This window comes from Caenorhabditis remanei, chromosome III (assembly GCF_010183535.1).
Source record: "Caenorhabditis remanei strain PX506 chromosome III, whole genome shotgun sequence".
Classification (NCBI taxonomy): Eukaryota; Metazoa; Nematoda; class Chromadorea; order Rhabditida; family Rhabditidae; genus Caenorhabditis; species Caenorhabditis remanei.
Window position 1 is genome coordinate 15,121,144 of NC_071330.1, and position 20,656 is coordinate 15,141,799.

The following is a 20,656-nucleotide window of genomic DNA, read 5'->3' on the forward strand; positions in this document are numbered from 1 at the left end:
CCAAAACAGTCCATCTGTCCGGAAGAGAGGGCACTTGACTCATTCATTCTTCCCATTCCTCCTGTCCACTCATTTTTTTTATTCTTCCCGTTTTTCCCTTTCCCCTTCCCCCCTCTTTTGCCTGCGGCACACTGACAGCGGACGCTCCGCCCACTTTTGCAATTCGCCGCACTCACTTTCTGTAGAAAACGTTTTGAAACTATTGATATTTCGGAACGCCCCAAAAAAGAAAATTTTCAGTTATTCTTTGGGATTCTAGGCCAGCGTTTGCAATTCCGCAGCATGCTCAGGACGGTGGCCTAAAATCCCAAAAACAGAAAAAGATTCCGCCATAACTCGATTGATTTTAGTATAAAACAGAAAATTCTCAATTTTTTGGAATCAGCACGTCAAAACGATTTGAATGAGTATAATCACGCCTAGGTATGGAGCGATTCGGGTCTCGACGCGAAAAGGGTTTTGGATTACTGTAGTTTTCGTGGCGGGACCCAAATTTTATCAAACTTGGGCATGATTATACTCATTCGAAGCGTCTTAACGTGCTGATTCTAGAAATTTAAAAAATTTTCAATTTTCAGCTAAATCCAACCGAGTTATAGCACATTTTGTGAATTTCAGACCACTTTTTCGCCCATTTTTGCAATCTGGGCACAATGGACCGTCTCCTCGACGACGGTGGCACTCTGGCCAAGGACCCGACACTATTCGAGCTGAATGCCGGTGGTTACGACGGCGAGTACTACCAAAACATACCGGATTTCGAATTGGATGACTATAATCACTATGAATATAAGGAAAATGAATATACGGAGGACACTCGACACTTGTTTTTGGACGAAAAACACGAAATGGAAAGACGATGGGAGGCGGAGCTTGTCAGGGATCTTGATGCCATTTATCATCGTGGTAGGGGTACGGTAGTTGTCGAACCTGAGAGTCTCGAAGCGAAAACACCGAAAAAAGGTTAGTTGATCTCATTTTTTCTTGAAAATCCAGAAAATTCTACGCATTTTGAGCCGAAAATTAGTGAAAAATGTTGAAAATGAAGAAAGTTATGGATTTTCGAAACTTTTCGAAAATCTGAAATTCACTATGTATGCTATAACTGTGTTGGTTTTGGTCAAAAACGAAAAATTATTGCATTTTTGGAATCAGCAAGTCAAGAGCTTTCAGAAAAGTATAATCATGCCTATATTCTGGAAATTTGGCAAAATTTGGGTCCCGCCACGAAATCCACCGGGGTACTGTAGGCATGATATTTTGGGATTGGAACTCAGATATTTTTTAAATATAAAATTCAACTTGATTCCATTCATCTAATCAAAAAAGTAAAGATAAATAGGGAAAATGAAAAAAGTTATCTAATTTCGAAACTTTTCGAAAATATGAAATTCACAAAATGTACTGTAACTCGGTTGGATTTGGTCAAAAACTGGAAATTCTTTTATTTTTGAGATCAATTTGTCGAGACGCTTCGAATAAGTATAATCATGACTAGGTTTGGAAAAAGTTGGGTCCCGTCACGAAAACTACAGTAGCCAAAACCACTTTTCGGGTCGAGACCCAAATTGCTCCAAACATAATCATAATTATACTCATTCGAAGCGTCTTGCCACGCTGATTCCAAAAATTAAACAATTTTTATTTTCAGACTAAAATCCACCCAAGTTATAGCACATTTAGTGAATTTCAGAATTTCGAAATTTTTCGAAATTCTATAAATTTCTTCTTTTTTGATATTTTTTTCTGATTTTTGGCTTAAATGAACGGAAATAAGTTTAACTTTCTATAAAAACGTCTCAAAAGTTTCAGAACCAACAAAAAATCGAAAACGACCGGCTGAGACCACGCACCTCTCCGAATACATCGACACCTGTCAACTCTGCCATAACATTTACAACGAATTAAAAAATGCGGGGATTCCACAAGCGTTATTCGCCAAATGTGTACTCGGACGGACTCAGGGGACCCTATCGGACACTCTCAAAAAGCCAAAACCATGGAATGAAATGAAACCATCCGGGCAGAAGATTTATCAACAGATGTATGATTGGTTGGCATTGTCGGTCGATGAGAGGATGGCAATGTTGAAAGAGCCGCTTGTAAACGAGGAAGTGAAAAAGTTGGTTTATTTTATTTTTTGAAAATTCGAAAAATTCCACGCATTTTGAGCTAAAAACCACAGAAAACGGAGCATAATAAAGAAAGTTACGGAATTTCGAAAAATTTCGAAAATCTCAAAAATTTCAAACTACCGTAACCCGCCCTGTTTCGCGACAAGACCCATATAGTTACGATTTTTGAAATCAGCTTGCCGAGACGCTTCAAATGAGTATAATCATGACTAGATTTGGAGCAAGTTGGGTCTCGGCGCGAAAACTACAGTAATCCGTGCCCCTTTTCGTGGTGAGACCCAATTATCACCAAGCTTAGGCATGATTATACTCATTCGAAGCGTCTTGGCAAGCTGAATCCAAAAATATATGAATTTCAGAGTTTGGTCTTAATCTGAAAGAGTTACGGTAGCTTTAATAAATATTCAATTTTCGAAAAGTTTCGAAATTCAGTAACTCCCTTCATTTCCGTTGTCTAGTGTTGGTTGTAGGCTTAAAATACGTGAAACTGTTTGAAGTTTTTGGAAAAATTAATTTCTGTTGCAGTGACGCCTCGGAACCGACCAAAAAGCGATTCGTATTCAGTGAGATGCAAAAGAATACACTCGACTCGTTGTTCAAACAAGAAAGAAATCCAGATCAGGAAACTAAAGTGGATATTGCTCAACAGTTGAATTTGGACATCTCTCAGGTTAACACCTACTTCATGAATGCCAGAAGACGCAATCGGATTACTGGAAATGATATCAAGAAGGTTATTGAATAAAGTTACAAAGGGGCGGAGTCAATATCTCAAAAACCCCTAAAAATTCCAAAAATTTTTTTTTCAAAATGTATAAAATGTGGGATTCTGAGAGTTTCAGCAAGACAACCTTTTTCTCCGAAAAATTCCGTCTCTGCGCCTTCAAAACCCCCAAAATGCTTCAAAAAATTGTCCCTATTTGACTCAAAAACTATGTTTTCCAGCTAGAACTCTCGAAGTTCTACATTTTGAGCCAAAAATTACTATTCTCCGACAAAAACTCACAAAGATATCGATTTTCGAAAATTTTCGAAAATCTGATATTCACAAATCTTGCTATATCTTGGTGAGCTTCAGTTTAAAACAAAAAATTTTAAAATTTTTGGAATCAGCGCGTCAAGACGCTTCGAATGAGTATAATCACGACTAGGTTTGGAGCAATTCGGGTCTCGACACGAAATGGATTTTGGGTTACTGTAGTTTTCGTGGCGGGACCCAACTTGCTCTAAACCGAGGCGTGATTATACTCATTCGAAGCGTCTTGACACGCTAATTCCATAAATTCAAGAATTTTTTGTTTTTGACTAAGTCTGACTGAGTTATAGCACATTTTGTGATTTTCAGATTTTCGAAAATTTTCGAAATTCCATAACTTTTTGAATTTTCGACAATTTCTTTCAATTTTCTACTCTAATTTAAATCCCATGTCTATTTATTACTTATGATTCTCATGTTCCCCCAATATTTGTTTATCTCTAAAATCCCATTTACACCAGAAATCTCCGTTTTTCTTCCCGATTTCCATAATTTCCTCTAAAAAGTGTCATTTAATTTATTTCTCTCTCATCTTCCTTAATTATAATGTTAATTACTTGCTTTAAGGTTGTCTCCATACCAATTGTTGACCAATCAAAAAAATTATTTTATTTTATTTCAAAAAATTTAATTTTTAAAATTCATACGTTAATTGCTTAAAAATGCGTGGAATTTTCTGAATTTGTTTGTAAATCCACACAAGGCTACGTAAACCGGAACCGAGCGTCGTAAATCGACAGTAATCTTTGTAAATCCACACTGATCTATGTAAATCCACACAAGGCTCCGTAAATCCACACTTGGCTACGTAAATCAACACTAGCCTACGTAAATCTGCCCCAATCTTTGTAATTCTACATTAACTATCGCAAATCGACACAGAGCGCCGTAAATTAAAACTAGGTTACGTTAATCCACACAAGGCGCCGTAAATCAACACAAGACTTTGTAAATCTACTGTAATCTCTGTAAATTCACACTACGCTGCGTAAATCGACACAGGGAGCCGTAAATCCAATTAAAATTGTAAATCCACACAAAAAGAATTTATAAAACTTTTATGAACGGGAAAAGTATAACTTTTCTCAAAAAATTCAGTCAATTCTCCGTGTTTTAAAAACAAAACCAAGCGAAACCAATTCCAAATTACAGAGTTACAGATTTTCGAAACTTTTCGAAAATATTTGAAACATTCAAATGATTGTAACTTTATCAGTTTTATTTCAGATTTTATAAAAGTTATATTTTCGGAATCAGCTCGCCGAGACGCTTCGAATGAGTATAATCATGACTAGATTTGGAGCAAGTTGGGTCTCGACACGAAAACTACAGTAACCCATTGACCCATTTTCGTTGCGAGACCCAACTTGCTCCAAATCTAGTCATGATTATACTCATTCGAAGCTGCCGGACGCGTTGATTCCAAAAATTTAAGAATTTTTGATATCAGACTGAAACTCACTGAGTTATAGCACATTTTCTGAATTTCAGATTTTCGAAAAGTTTCGAAAATTGATGACTTTGTGAACTTTTGTGGGGGGAGTTTTTTTTAAACTTAAAATGTAGGGCTTAGTCAGTTCTAGCGGGCAAAATAGTTTCTGGATTGAAACTCACATTTTGGCTGCCAATTTCTTGACTCAGACGCTTCGAGTGGGCGTGGCGTGTGATCTACCATCTCAATTTGATCTCCATCAAAATTCAAATCGTGTGGTTCCATGTCTCCAATATCATATGCTTGACGCCAGTAGACACCTCCACCAGTAATCGGACCGTTTTCAAGCACGTTTAGACAAATCTGGAAGCCCTACAACTCACCAGAGTTGCATGGAATTCCGACTTCCGACTTCCGGGCATTTTTTCCATTCCGACTTCCGACTTCCGACTTCCGGATAAGAAAATTCACTTCCGACTTCCTACTTCCGACTTCCGGATAAGGAATTTTACTTCCGACTTCCGTCTTTTCATAACTGTGGAATTTTCGAAAAGTGCACTTCACAGAAATGCATGGAAAAATGGTCTAAAAGGACAGAAAATAGGCTTTTCTTCAGCCAAAAACTAATTTTCCACTGATTTTCGCGAATTTTATGATTTTTCTCCTGGAGTTTTTGAAAGTTTGAGAAAAAATCTAATTCCGACTTCCGACTTCCGACTTCCAACTTCCGACTTCCGGGCGTTTTTTCACTTCCGACTTCCGACTTCCGACTTCCGGATAAGGAAAATCTCTTCCGACTTCCGACTTCCGGATAAGAAATTTTCACTTCCATGCAACTCTGCAACTCACTATGTTGGGTCTCGACACGAAAGCCAAGTTTAGAAGGCGCATACCGCAGTGGTTACTCATTCAGAGCGCCTAGACACAAAAAAAAACTCGAAAATGAGAGTTTTGTGCAAAACTAAAAAGAATTGAAGAAAGAAAAAATTTGAAAAATTTTTAATCTGCACGTGTCACAAATATCTATTTTGCAAAGAAATCAGTTATTTCCCAATTTGAAAAATAATCGAAAAACGAACCATGCGGAAAACTTTCAAACAATGCCAATTCGAGTTCAACGCCAGCGAGATGAACCGTTTCAGATGGATCGATGTGAGTTTTTTTTTCATCAAAAACACTTTTTTATTATTGATTTTTTCCAGGAATACTGTACTTGGGCGGCTTTTGCCAAAATTGCCCTCCTCATTCCGATGGTCATGGCGGTGATGTCTGATGAGCAAGTTTTTAAACTTAAAATCCGAAAAAATCTGTTGGAATCCACAGTATCCCTCAGTTTAAAAGCGAAATTTTTTTGAAACACAAATTCTACCGTAACCCGGACAATTCTATTGCTAGCTCTGTTAAAATTTAATTTTTAAACTCAGCTCGTCGAGGCGCTTTGAATGAGTATAAACATGCCTATGTTCTGAGAATTTTGATAAATTTGATAATTTTGGGTCCCGCCACGAAATCCCCCGGGTTACTGTAGCTTAATACTTTGGGATTTTGAGAAAATGTATTTGTTGTTGCGAGTCTGGATTGGTATCGTTCATTTAACCCGAAAATTATGGAAAAATGTCGAAAATTATAAAAATTATCAATTTTAGAAATTTTCCGAAAATCTAAAATTCATAAAATGGGCTATAACTCGTTTCGGTTCACTCTGGAACTGCGAATTTTGACATTTTTAAAATCAGCTTACCGAGCCGCTTCAAATGAGTATAATCATGACTAGGTTTGCTGCAAGTCGGGTCTCACCACGAAAACTACAGTAACCCGCGCCCTTTTCGTGTCGAGACCCAAAGTGATTTAAACCTAGTCATGGTTATACTCATTCGAAGCGTATTGACGCGCTGATTCTGAAAATTTAAAAATTTTTGGTGTTTAACTGAATCTGATCAAGTTATGGTAAAATTTGTGATTCTGGATTTTCGAAAAGTTTCGAAAATCTGTAACTTTTTGAATTCTGATCCCTTACTATTTTAAGCTCAAAGATTGGTTTTCATGAAAAGAAAGGAAAATACTTAAAATTATTAATTTCCAGATGCCACGAAAAGAAGGAAAATAAAATTTTGGATCTGGTGTATTTCTACAGTTTCTCTGTGACTGGTTGTTGGCAGTTTTTGTCTGGATGTTATATGATTTATATCTGGAGATCGGTCAATAGATATAGAGGTATAGATGACAGGAAGATAAATGTCGTTTTAATTGTGAGTTCGTAATGAATTTTCAGGGATGACAACAAAATGTTTTAACATTTTCAGATTTCTGTGGAACTATTGTCCATCGTTACCTTGAGCGTTACCATTTATCAATATTTTGCATTGCCATCGGAAAAATACATAAAAATGAATTGTGAGTTGTTGGATAAAAACATTTATACCTAAAAATCACTAAATCTATCATAACTCTTTCAGAATTCGACCAAATTCTGAAAAACATTTATTTTCAAATTTAACTCGTCAAGACGGTTCGAATGAGTATAATCATGACCAGATTTGGAGTAAGTTGGGCCCCACCACGAAAAGGGTCCAATGGGGTACGGTAGTTTTCGTGGTGGGACCCAACTTGCTCCAAACCTAGTCATGATTATACGCATTCGAAGCGTCTTGACGAGTTGAATCTGAAAATAACACTGTTGAAACATTTGGCTTAAATCCAAACAGATTTTCACTAAAAATGTAAAATTTTAAGACTTTGAAAAGTTTCGAAAATCGATATTTCCTACATTTCTGGGTTTTGTAAACTGATTTTAAGCTTAAAAAATTGAAAATTATCTAAACTTTCCGTAAAAAATGAAATGTTCAATTTTCATCCGCGTTCTTCTACTGCATCGGATACGGAGTGTGGTCAATCATCGCCACCGGGATCTACTTGAAGTTTCTGATCAGTTACTGGTAATTATCAATAATTTACAACTATATTTTTACAACAATATTTTTAGCAAGCAACTCTTGAATTATTGCAAACGAGAAAATGCTATAATGCCGCTAATGAATTTGTAATTCAATAAAACAATTTTAATGTTGATATTTTCTTTTTTTAATTGGGCGGCCAGTGTGGATTCATGAATGAAACTGAAAATTTTGCGTTTTTCAAGCCGAAAACCAGGTAAAAATGTGGAAAAATCAAAAAGTTACAAATTTTCGAAAAAATTCTAAATTCTTCAAAACATTCAATTGACTTTAACTCACTGGGATCAGAACCAAAATATATTATTTTGTTATTTTTAACATCAGCTCGCCAATACGCTTCTAATGAATATAATCATGACAAGGTTTGAAAAAAATAGGGTCTCACCACGAAAACTACAGTAACCCGGATTTTAAAGGCGCATGGAGTATAATTGCTCCAAATCTAGTCATGATTATACTCAAATGAAAGCTCTCGGCATGCTGACTCTGAAAATATAGTTTTCATAAAAATTGAACCAAATCTGACCAAGTTACAGTACTTTTTGTAGTTTCCCAAATTTTGGGTTACTGTAGTTATCGCGTCGAGACCCAGTTTTTGTTAAAACTATGTCATGATTATACTTTTCTGAAAGCTTTTGTTATGCTTATTCTAAAAATACATGTTTTAAAGGGTTTCCACGTATCTACAATATTTTCAGCCAAATCTGGAATATCAGATTTTTCGAAAATTTCAAAGTTTAGAGAATCTAGTCGTGATAGTACTTATTCGACGCGTTTTGACGAGCTGATTTCAAAAATTATAATTATATGGGTCTTGCAGCGGAACAGGGCGGGTTACGGTAGTTTGAAGTTTTTCAGATTTCTGAAAAATTTCGAAAATCTGTAACTTTGTGAGGCTTTTTTTTGTAAAAAGTGATTTTAAGCTCGAAATGTAAAATTTTGAGAGTTCTAACAGGGAAAAAAGTTTTTCTGGTCAACTGACATCATTGTTCCCCTCAAAATAGAATTTCCAGCAAAGGAATTTTTCTGAAATTTCCAGTTTTTTTGCAGATTTTCACAATTTTTCTCGTGAAAATTCAATCGGTGAACAGTTCGAAGATTATCAGCAGTCTTTAGTCAGAAACAACATTTGTGTGTACAAATGATAAGAAATTGTGTCTTTCCCTGTGAAAACATACATATAAGAACTCTCTGCCAGCTGGAGAATATTCAGTTATCAGTTTTCCACGGAAAAAAATGGTTACACCCAGTCTCCGGGATGAATTTGTTATTAATCAGTGAGTTTTTTATTCAAAAAATGAAGAACGTTACAGAACTTCTCGTTATATGAAAATAGAGGTGAGTTTGAGGCGCTTTTAGGATAGAATTGTTTTTGAATAAATAAATATGATATATTTTATTGAAAATCCAGAAAATTCCACGCATTTTAAACCAAAAATCAAAGAAAACTGAGCAAAATGAAGAAAGTTACAGAATTTCGAAAATTTTCGAAAATCTCAAAATTTTCAAACTACCGTAACCCAGCCAGTTTTGCTGCAAAACCCATAAAATTATGATTTTTTGATTTAGCACGCTAAGACGATTTGAATGAGTATAATCATGACTATATTCTGACAAATTTCAATTTTTCTGAAATTTGGAATTATGGATGGTCAAAATTCGAAATTTTTCGAGAAATTCGATACCCAATTGTGAGTTTTACTCCAGTAACTTTTTTTGCCGGCTAGAACTCACTAAGCCCTACTTTTTAAGCTTAAAACCACCTCTATCCGACAAAAACTCACAAAGTTATCGATTTTCGAAAACTTTCGAAAATCTGAAATTTACAATGCCTATTGTAATTTAGTCAGTTTTAGTTTGATATAAAAAATTTTTGAATTTTTGAAATCAACGCATCGAGACGCTTCGAATGAATATAATCATGACATGGTTAGAAGCAAGTTGGGTCTCGGTGCGAAAACTACAGTAACCTGGATCTAGACTACTGTAGTTTTCACGCCGAGACCCAATTTGCTTCAAACCTAGTCATTATTATACTCATATGAAAGGTTTCGACGAGCTGAGTTCAAAAATGAAATTTTTATAAAACTTCAAGCAAATTGGAACGCGTTACTGTAAAAATTATGATTTCGAGATTTTTGAAAATTTCCAAAATTCTGTTTCTCTACATTTTTTTTCATTTTTTCAATATTTCAGCCATGCCAGACGTATCAATAAGAAGCCATTTTCCATCGAATCGTTCTACTTGCTGATTATAACGCTGTCATTCACATGTGCCACAATTCTTTGGATTCAAAAGAATCAGAAGATTGACGATTTTCATTTTGGCGGGAAATTTGAATTTTGAAAACTTTTTGTATGTGTACGAATAATGTTAATAAAATGTTAATAAACGTAATGTTTGATGGTCTTACACTACTCCAAAAACTACCGTTTCTTGGTCAGATTTGATCCAATTTTTATAAAAGTTATATTTTTGAAATCAACTTAATGTCAGCTTTCCAAAAAGTATAGTCATGAAATGTTTCCGAAAATTTTGGGTCCCGCCACGAAAACTACAGTAACCCTAAAGTTTTCAAACATAGTCACGATTATACTCATTTGAAAGGTCTTGACGCGCTGATTCCGAGAATCTAATTCTCATAAAACTGGGAAAAAATCTAGCCGAGTTACGGTAGTTTTAGTGAAGAGGCTAGAGCGCAGAGATACCAGACACTCTGCGTCTCTAACCCCGAAAGTCGAAAATTTTCAGAATATAGGCATGATTATACTCAAATGAATGCTGAGAATGCGCTGAATCTGAAAATCATAATCTTGCCAGTTTTAGAGCGCTCTACTCCAAGTTACCTGTGTTTCAGATTTTCGAAATTTTCGATTTTTTTCGAAAACCTCTAACTTTTTGAATTTTCAAACAATTTTCTTGATTTTTAGCTTAAAACGTGCGGAATTTGATATAAGATTAGGATTTTTAAATTCAGCGTGATGTCACCTTTTAGAAAAGTATAATCATGAGATGTTTTCAAAATTTTTGGGTCCCGCCACGAAAATTACAGTAATCCAATATTTTTCAATACAGGGCATGATTATACTCATTTGAAAGGTCTTGACGCGCTGATTTCAAATATATACATTTCTTGAAATCGGGATAAAATCTGACCAAGTTACAGTAGTTTTCGTGAAGAGGCTAGAGCGCAGAGATACCAGACACTCTGCGTCTCTAACCCCAAAAATCGATATTCTCAGAATATAGGCATGATTATACTTTTCTGAAAGCTGAAAACACGCTGATTCTGAAAAAGATAAAATTGCAAGGCAAATCTCAAAGACTGGAAAATTTCAGCAAAATCTTTAAAAATTTTTAATTTTTTCAATTTTTCAAACTTTTTCATTTTTCGTCCAATTTTTGCGTTTTTAGACTCAAAATAACTAAAACTTTTTGAATTTTCAAGAAATTTTTAGCATGAATATCTGTTTTCGATTCAAAAACCACATTATAACTAAGAATGAGCAATAAAAATGAAGAAAAAAAACTTGTTGTTTGGAATTCTTTCTAATCGTTATTCTTATCTTGAAAAATAGTGTATAAAATTGAGAGATTTAGAGAAAATAATTTCAAAACTGATAAGAACTGGAATTAGTCATCGAATCGTCCAAAATGTAAACATAGAGAGCACATAAAAGGGGGTCGGTACTGGTAAACATCCGGCCGTCCAATTTTTTCTTCAAAAATTTCCATTTTCTTTACTAAAAATGGTCAGCGGCACTGTATTCAACCCGAATTTCCAAAAAAACGGAGAAAATCTGTTGGATTCTGAAAAATCGGGAGTTCGTGAGGAGTTTTTGAGAGATTTGTGAGTTTTACGGTCGCTACAAACTACAAAAATTATAGTTTCTATTTTTCACCACATCTCTGAAAAATTTTTGGTATCTTAAGCTTAAAACCATCAATGTAGAATAAAAAACCGAAAAGTTGCGGATTTTCGAAATTTTTTTTTGACTGAAATTACAGTATCCTTGAGGCGAAACGCTTCAAATATATTGTTTTCATATTTAGGACGCCACGAGCTTTCAGAAAAGTATAATCATGCCTATATTCTGAAAATATCGATTTTTGGGGTTAGAGACGCAGAGTGTCTGGTATCTCTGCGTTCTAGCCTTTTCACTAAAACTGCTGTAACTTTGTCAAATTTGCTCCACAATCTGTGAAACAATGATTTTCAGAATCAGCACGTTTTCAGCTTCCAGAAAAGTATAATCAAGACGTGTTTTCAAAAAATTCGGGTCCCACCACGAAAACTACAGTAACCCAAATTTTTTCAATTCAGGGCATGATTATACTCATTTGAAAGGTCTTGACGCGCTGATTTCAAATATATACATTTTTTAAAATTGGAATCAAATCTGACTTAGTTACGGTAGTTTTAGTGATAAGGCTAGAGCGCAGAGATACCAGACACTCTGCGTCTCTAACCCCGAAATTCAAAAATTTTCAGAATATAGGCATGATTATACTTTTCTGAAAGCTCATGACGTCCTGAACATGAAAACAATATATTTGAAACGTTTGAGGTCAGGGATACTGTAATTTCAGTCAAAAATGAATTTTTCGAAGTTTTTGAAATTTTTCGAAAATCTCTAACTTTTTGAGTTTTAACACCACAGTTATGTTTTATAGCTCAAAAAACGCAGAATTTTGTATTCTTTCCTTTAAAAATGATAACTTATATTTTCAGCTCTTACCAACCGAGACCAACACCGAAATCCAAGTCGATCTTCACCTACATATGTCTCACTGTACTCGGCATACTGTCACTGGTCATTATTTATTTTATTTTTTCGTTTATTTACAACCAATTCGTTAATGAGAGTAAGAAATTAGCGGCAATTCAAAAATTTCGAGATGAGATGCCAGGAGTCGAATTTTCTGAAAATCGATACACTCAAAATGAGCCAATATTGATGGATCTGAAATTCTTGAATTTATCTTTCTCCTCTTCAAATCTCGAACATTCCGATAGACTACAAAGACTACAAACCCGTCCGGCGGCCAAGGACTGGAGAAATTATGGAAAAGTGATGTCTGTGAAGAATCAGGGTAATTGTGGATCGTGTTGGGCGTTTGCTACAGTAGCCGCCGTCGAATCACAGTATGCAATTCGAAAAGGGACACTTTGGTCACTTTCTGAACAAGAATTGGTGGATTGTGATGGGCGGAGCTTTGGATGTGGAGGAGGGTACTTGGATACGGCGTTGGCGTGAGTTTAGGGGGTTTTTGAGCTGAAAATTGGCAGAAAATAGGGTTCAATTTGTTTTTACCGTCAAATACAGATAATTTCGCTTATTTTAAGCCAAAAATCAATAAAATTGAGCGAGAATTGAAAAAGTTACAGATTTTCGAAAATTTTCGAAAATTTCCGAAACGCGATGCTTAGAATCCCATGGTTAGCTTAGTTTTAAGTGAATATTTATGCCGGTTTTGTTTTTAGTAGCAAGCCCAAAACATTTAGGTCATTTTAAGCCAAAAATCACTCGAATTGGGCAAAAATTAAAAAAGTTACAGATTTTCGAAAATTTTCGAAAATTCAATTTTCACTAAATCTGATATATCTCATCAATTTTTGTGCCAACACTCATTACGTTTAGTTTTTCAAAATCAGCGTGTTTTCAGCTTTCAGAAAAGTATAATCATGCCTATATTCTAAAAATATCGAAAATATTCTAAACTTTTTGAAAATCTGAAATTCACTGTATCGCCTGTTTCTCAGTCAGTTTTGCTCCAAATCGAATGAAACTTATTTTTTCAGAATCAGCGTTTCGAGACCTTTCATTTGAGTATAATCATGCGTATATTCTGAAAATATTGATTTTTGGGGTTAGAGACGCAGAGTGTCTGGAATCTCTGCGCTCTAGCCTCTGCACTAAAACTGCTGTAACTTGATCAGATTTGATCCAATTTTTACAAAAGTTATATTTTTAAAATTAACGCGTCAAGGCCTTTCAAATGAGTATAATCATGATTATATTCTGAAAGTTTCGAATTTCAGCCTCCATTGGGTCGAAAATTAAAATTTTCAGAAATTTCCAGAATGTAGTCATGATTAGACTCATTTGAAAGGTCTTGACAAGATGAATCTGAAAACATCACTTGAAGAAAGTAAAACTCAAAACAGAATGAGATATGGTAATTTCAGATATTTCAGCCATTTCGAAAATTTCGAAAAAACCAAAAGCTTTTTTTCTAAAAATAAAAAAACTCTAGATTCATCATTGCCAATGGTTTGGAAACAGAAGCCGACTACCCGTATTCGGGTGTTCAGCACAATCAATGCCAAATTAGAGGAGATAAGACACGTGTTCGAGTTGACAAAGGGTACCTGCTGCCAGCAGATGAGAATTACATTGCGGATTGGGTTGCCAGTGTGGGTCCGGTCGCTTTTGGTAAGGAAAACCTCATTTTTATTGATAGATCTGAAAATCCTGCATTTTTTAAGCCAAAAACCGGGTGAAAATATTTGAAAATAAAAAAGTTATGGATTTTCGAAACTTTTCGAAATTCTTCAAAAATTCAATTGACTGTAACTTGGTCAGTTTTGCTCCAAATTCAAAAATGTTTTTAGTTTCTGAATCTCTATTCCAAGACCTTTTAAATGAGTATAATCATAACTAGGTTTGGAAAAAATTGGGTCTCACCACGAAAACTACAGTAACCCGAGCCATAAGTATCGGATTACTGTAGTTTTTGTGGTGGGACTACAGTCAAGGTTTTTTACGTTTTCTTCACTGAATTTACATTTTTATTTTAAAAAATCGCTTAATTAACTTTAAAAATTAAAAAGTTACAGATTTTCGAAACATTTCGAAAATCTGAAAATCTCAACAATTTTAATTAACTGTAACTTGGTCAGTTTTGCTCGAAATCCAAAAATTTTATCAGTTTCTGAATCTGCGTTTCAAGACCTTTCAGATGAGTATAATCACGACTAGGTTTGAAAAAAATTGGGTCTCACCACGAAAACTACAGTAACCCGGAGTTTAAAGGCGCATGAAGTAAAATTGCTCCAAACCTAGTCATGATTAAACTCAAATGAAAGCTGGAAACACGCTGATTTTGAAAATGTAATTTTTATAAAAATTGGATCAAATCTGACCAAGTTACAGTACTTTTTGTAGTTTTCAAATTTTGGGTTACTGTAGTTATCGCGTCGAGACTCCATTTTTGTTAAAACCATGTCAAGATTATACTTTTCTGAAAGCTCTTGTTATGTTGATTTTAATAGTCCTTGTTTTAAGGGGTTTCCACCTGGTTATGGTAGTTTCAGTCAAATCTGGAATTTCAGATTTTTCGAAATTTTCAAAATTTACAGAACCTAGTCATGATTATACTCATTCGAACCGTATTCACGTGCTGATTTCAAAAATCATAATTATATAGGCCTTGCAAAAAAACTAGCCGGGTTACGGTAGTTTGAAATTTTTGAAATTTTCGAAATTCTGTAACTTTTTTCATTTTGCTCCGTTTTCTTTGGTTTTTTGGCAAGATTTCCACGTTTTTAGCTCAAAATAACCACGATTTTTTAAAATTTCAGCTATGCCTGTCCCCCAATCGATATTATACTACAAGTCGGGAATCTACAACCCATCGCCAGCTGACTGCAACCGTCCCATCGGTGGTCACGCGATAACCATCATTGGTTACGGTATCGACAATGGGAAACCGTTTTGGACGGTTAAGAACTCGTGGGGACCAAATTGGGGAGAGAATGGATACATGCGAATGGCGAGAGGGAATAACGTGTGTGGATTCAAGAACAAGGTCGTCGCACCGGTTATTAATTGATACCTTTGATGGGAAAACACTTGTTTAAAATAAAATTTGTATAGATTTCCTGAAAAATTCAAATGATTCTGCACATTTTGAGCCAAAAACCATCGAAAAATAGTAAAAAATCAAAAAGTTAGAGATTTTCGAAATTTTACGAAATTCACAAAAATTAGTAATCTACCGTAATTCAACAAAAATCCGTCCGAGACCCAGATTTTCAAAATCAGCGTGTTTCCAGCTTTCATTTGAGTATAATCATGCCTATATTCTGAAAATATCGATTTTAGGGGTTAGAGACGCAGAGTGTCTGGTTTCTCTGCGCTCTAACCTCTTCACTAAAACTGTTGTAACTTTGTCAATATTGCTCCAAATTGAACGAAATTTAGATTTTTGAAATCAGCGCGTCAAGACCTTTCAAACGAGTATAATCATGATCATGTTTGAAAAAAATTGGGTCCCTGTAGTTTTCGTGGTGGGACCAAAATTTTTTTGAAAACATCTCATGTTTATACTTTTCTGAAAGCTGATATCACGCTGAATCCAAAAATTTTGATTTAATCAAAGTTGTAAAAAATCTGTGAAAGATACGGTATTTTTAATAAAAAGTCAGAGGCCAGAGAAACAAATAAAATGAATTTTTCGAAGACGTTAGGGTTAAAAAACTCAAAACAGTCCAGATTTTTGGGTTATTTAGCATGTGAAATCCAAAAAAACAAACAAAAAGAAATTTAAAAAGTTTCGACTACCATGGGGATTGAACCCCCGACCTTTTGAACCATAACCACTCGGCCAGAGCCAAAAATTTTCAAAAACCGCGATTTTTAGGTGAAAGAACTCAAAACTCTAGATTCACAGGTAATTTGACACGTAGAACCCAAAAAAAAAACAGGCAAAAATGGATTCAAAAAGTTTTGACCACCGCGGGGATTGATCCCCCGACCTTTTGAACGATAGGGAATTCTACCTTAACCACTCGGCCAAAACCATAATTTTTCAAAAAACTGCGATTTTTGGGGTAAAAATACTTGGAAAGCATGAATTTTGAGATTATTTTATAAGTGGAAGTTGGAAAATTCGACTTTGGAAAGTTTTAGTCACCATGACAATAATTGATTTTTAAGAAAAGATTAATTTAGTGGTTCCAATTTAATTGTTGCTGTTGTGCTGGTTGCATTATTAATCTGTCGGTCTGGCAATTGCTTCTTTTTGCACAAAACTCGCTGACGAAACACAGGAAGACACATAACAATAGCAACTGGATCACAAAAAACGAAAGCTCCCAGAGCAATCACCTCAACGTAGTTGATAGGTCTGAATAACTGGGAAAAATTTTTAAAAAAAGTTTTCGTTCAAAAGTACAGTACCACTCAATGGGATTTGGACGTTTTCAGTTGAAATTATCTAAGAGTGTGCCATGGTAATTCTGATTGTCTCACATAGTAGGTTTTTATGGAATCATAAAGATCAATGATTTTATAATCTCTTGGAATTTGGAATTTTCCGGAAAAAATTTAATTCCGACCTCCGACTTCCAACTACCGACTTCCGGGCGTTTTTTTTTTCATTTCCGACTTCCGACTTCCACAACTCTGATATGGTCATTTTAAGAGAACAACTCAAAAATCATTCTATTTTGCTCAGAAATTGGTACTAAAAAGTAGTCAACTACAGAAATGGAGTTTTTGATCTTTATGATCATCCCATAAAAACCTACTAGGTGTGACAATCAGAATTACTGTAACACACTCTTATTAGACAATTCCCACTGAAAACGGCCAGGAGCGGTTACTGTAGAACTCACTAACCGTCCCAAATCCATGTTGAAAATGGGAATTGTAAAACTGATGACACAAGGAAAGAAACTGACAAATATGGGAATGATAGTCTGCACAATCAGAGCTCTCAACAGCTCAATTTGGAGTCTCGAAGTTTTTCTGCTGATTCTTCCAGTCATGTTCTCTAGTTTTCTCATAATCTGGAATTTTGGAGTTCTAAAGTTATACAGTACCCCTCAAAAGTATGTTAAGTTTTGGTTTTTTCAGTTGAAAAGGTCCAGAGTGTGTCATGGTAATACTTATTGTCCCATCAAGTAGATTTTTAATGGATCATACAGATCAAAGGTAGAACTTTATTTTTGTAGTTGATAACTTTTTGTACGGACACTCCTTATAGTCATTTTAAGACGATTTGCACTAAAATTGGTCAATTTAAGGGAGAAATTACTGTATCTCTCTAGGGAGTGTCCGTACAAAAAAGTTGTCAACTACAAAAATAAAGATCTACCTTTGATCTGTATGATCCATTAAAAATCTACTTGATGGGACAATAAGTATAACCATGACACGCTCTGGACCTTTTCAACTAAAAAAAGCAAAGCTTAATATACTTTTGAGCGGTACTGTATACAAAAACTTTAATAGTGTTACCATATGAGCCAACTTTAGAAAAACGCAAATAGAAATTGCTGATATCGAAGTCCATAAAGTTGTAGTAGACCAAGATCGGATAACAGTGAAGTCTGTACCCTCGTTGTATAAACAAGATATCATATTTCTGTCCGTTGAGTTAATCCCATAAAATTTACCGAAATCTTCTCTGATGTATTCTTTGATCTCTGGATTTGCGCTTCCCAGAAAGTAGCAGGACTGAAAATAGAAAAAATAATAAAAATTGCATTGTTAATATTACTGAATGACTCACCGCATGCCAGACAGATGTATAAGCCAGGAATATACCAAAGGACATCATCATGAAGATATGGAAGTTCCCTTTTGTCAAAGTGCTGTCAAGAACCACTAAATATCTATAGATGAAGTGACTCAAAAGGACTGCATAGCTAGATGCAACCAATGCACATCGGAGGGAAAGTAGAAACAGATGCCAGTCGGTGGATTCAACGAAAAGACCGTCGCTGATGAAGAGGTAGAAACAGTAACGGTAACTGTGAATGTCCTAAGAAAGAGATAATAAGTGTACTGTAGACGGTTGTAAACTTTGACCGTTTTCAGTTGAAATTTGCCAATTTTTAATTGTAAACTATGTATTAACCATTCAGATAAAAAATAGACCTTCATTTTTGTAGTTGACAACTACAAAAATTAGTACCAATTTCAGATCAAAATAGAGTGATTTTTGAGCTGTCCTCTTAAAATGACCATATCAGAGTTGTGTGCAAGTGATTTTTTCTAAAACGGAAGTCGGAAGTCGGAAGTCGGAAGTCGGAAGTGAAAAAACGCCCGGAAGTCGGAAGTCGGAAGTCGGAAGAGAAAAAACGCCCGGAAGTCTGAAGTCGGAAGAGAAAAAACGTCCGGAAGTCGGAAGTCGGAAGTCGGAAGTCGGAAGTCGGAAGTCGGAAGTCGGAATTAGATTTTTTCTCGAATATTCCCAATTCCAAGAGAAAAATCATAAAACTCGCTAAAATCATTGAAAAATTGGTTTTTGGCTGTCGAAAAGCCTATTTTCTGTCCTCTTTGACCATTTTTTCATGAATTTCTGCGAAATGTATCCTTCCTAAATTTCACAGTGTTGGAATGACGGAAGTCGGAAGTAAAATTTTCAAAACGGAAGTCGGAAGTCGGAAGTCTGAATTCCGCGCAACTCTGGTTTATACCATAGCTGTACGGAATGACATATTTCGATTTTCGGAATCCTGAACCCGGAACCCCGAACCCGAACAAAATTTTCAAAATTCCGGAATCCGGAATTCCGAATTTAAAAATTTGCAAAACCAAGTCATTTTTTCTAGTGTTTTTGATGATAAATAAAGTATAAAACTACTTTTAATGATCAAAACCGAAAAAGAAAGTCCAGAGTTGCATGGAAGTGAAAATTTCTTATCCGGAAGTCGGAAGTCGGAAGTCGGAAATCCATGAAACTCTGCTATAGTCCAGAGTTGCGCGGAATTCCGACTTCCGATTTCCGGATAAGAAAATGCCATTCCGACTTCCGGAAATGTTTTTACTTCCGACTTCCGACTTCCGGATAAAGAGTTTCACGGAATTCCCACTTCCGACTTCCGTTTTGAAAATTTTACTTCCGACTTCCGTCATTCCAACACTGTGAAATTTAGGAAGAACACATTTCGCAGAAATACATGAAAACATGGTCAAATAGGACAGAAAATAGGCTTTTCGACAGCCAAAAACCAATTTTCCACTGATTTTATGATTTTTCCCTTGGAATTTGGAATATTTTCAAAAAAAGTCCACTTCCGACTTCCGACTTCCGACTTCCGGCCGTTTTTTCATTTCCGGCTACCGACTTCCGGATTAGAAATTTTACTTCGGGTTAAAAAACTTAAAAACTTCAGATTTATAGGTTATTTGACATGTAGAACCCGAAAAAAACATGCAAAAAAAAAGATTCAAAAAGTTTCGACCACTATGGGGATCGAACCCCCGACCTGTTGAACGATAGGAAATTCTACCTCAGCCACTCGGCCAGAACCCAAAATTTTCCAAAACTCGCGAATTTTGGATGAAAAAACTTAAAAACTTCAGATTTATAGGTTATTTGACACGTAGAACCCGAAAAAAACAAGCAAAAAAAGATTCAAAAAGTTTTGACCACCGCGGGGATTGAACCCCCGACCTGTTGAACGATAGGGAATTCTACCTCAACCACTCGGCCAGAACTCCAAAATTTTCGAAAAAACGCGATTTTTGGATGAAAAAAACTCAAAAACTCTAGATTTACAGGTTATTTGGCACGTAGAACCCGAAAAAAACAAGCAAAAAAGATCAATTTCTGAGAGAACTGAAAACAGCCAGAGTTTACAACACCTGTGTACTGTAGAATAAACTCACAATTGGAATCACCACATTTGCAATTGAATAGACCAAATTGAACATTGCAAAGTACAACAAAACATACCGATAATTGCCGAATTTCGTTGATTTCTCTGTGAATATCAAATAGACAAAAATGGGATTCACGATAAAAGCCAAAGTTCCGAACACTTTCGGAATATGCTTGTAGACGAGAGCTAAGTCGACTACTGTCATTTTTTTGGTTTACTTCTGGCATCTTCTTCTGATGGCTTTTATACTGGTAATCAGCATAACGGATGTATATATAATTTCCTGTGTTTGGTTTTATAAGAAACTATACTATTCATATTTTTGGAATCTAGTTCATGTTTTCGTTCTGAATGTTACGGAAATTAATTCTCATCATGTGCTTCCGATAACTATCTCATGTACAAAACACACTATAATATTATTTTTCAATTTGATAGAATAGAGGGAACAATGAGAAAGTTACAGATTTTCAAATTTT

General features: G+C 35.3%; 4 protein-coding genes across 4 annotated transcripts; 2 read left to right on the forward strand and 2 right to left on the reverse strand.

The window, feature by feature from the left end:
* Positions 1–653: 653 nt before the first annotated feature.
* GCK72_011473 (uncharacterized protein) lies at positions 654–2,880 on the forward strand (the record flags this gene model as incomplete). Its single annotated transcript, XM_003093614.2, has 3 exons — positions 654–963; positions 1,813–2,122; positions 2,661–2,880. The coding sequence occupies 3 exons, from the start codon at positions 654–656 to the stop codon at positions 2,878–2,880; spliced, it is 840 nt and encodes a 279-aa protein (XP_003093662.2).
* A 1,870-nt stretch (positions 2,881–4,750) lies between these two features.
* GCK72_011474 (uncharacterized protein) lies at positions 4,751–5,494 on the reverse strand (the record flags this gene model as incomplete). The annotated part of the gene is made up of 2 exons (XM_053728477.1): positions 4,751–4,975; positions 5,453–5,494. 2 exons carry the CDS (start codon positions 5,492–5,494, stop codon positions 4,751–4,753), a joined length of 267 nt encoding a protein of 88 aa, XP_053588054.1.
* A 5,813-nt stretch (positions 5,495–11,307) lies between these two features.
* Positions 11,308–15,394, forward strand: GCK72_011475 (uncharacterized protein; the record flags this gene model as incomplete). The annotated part of the gene is made up of 4 exons (XM_053728478.1): positions 11,308–11,408; positions 12,291–12,812; positions 13,817–13,995; positions 15,144–15,394. The coding sequence occupies 4 exons, from the start codon at positions 11,308–11,310 to the stop codon at positions 15,392–15,394; spliced, it is 1,053 nt and encodes a 350-aa protein (XP_053588055.1).
* Positions 15,395–16,506: 1,112 nt separating this feature from the next.
* Positions 16,507–20,382, reverse strand: GCK72_011476 (uncharacterized protein; the record flags this gene model as incomplete). Its single annotated transcript, XM_053728479.1, has 5 exons — positions 16,507–16,690; positions 17,185–17,354; positions 17,806–18,024; positions 18,080–18,331; positions 20,185–20,382. The coding sequence occupies 5 exons, from the start codon at positions 20,380–20,382 to the stop codon at positions 16,507–16,509; spliced, it is 1,023 nt and encodes a 340-aa protein (XP_053588056.1).
* Positions 20,383–20,656: the final 274 nt, after the last annotated feature.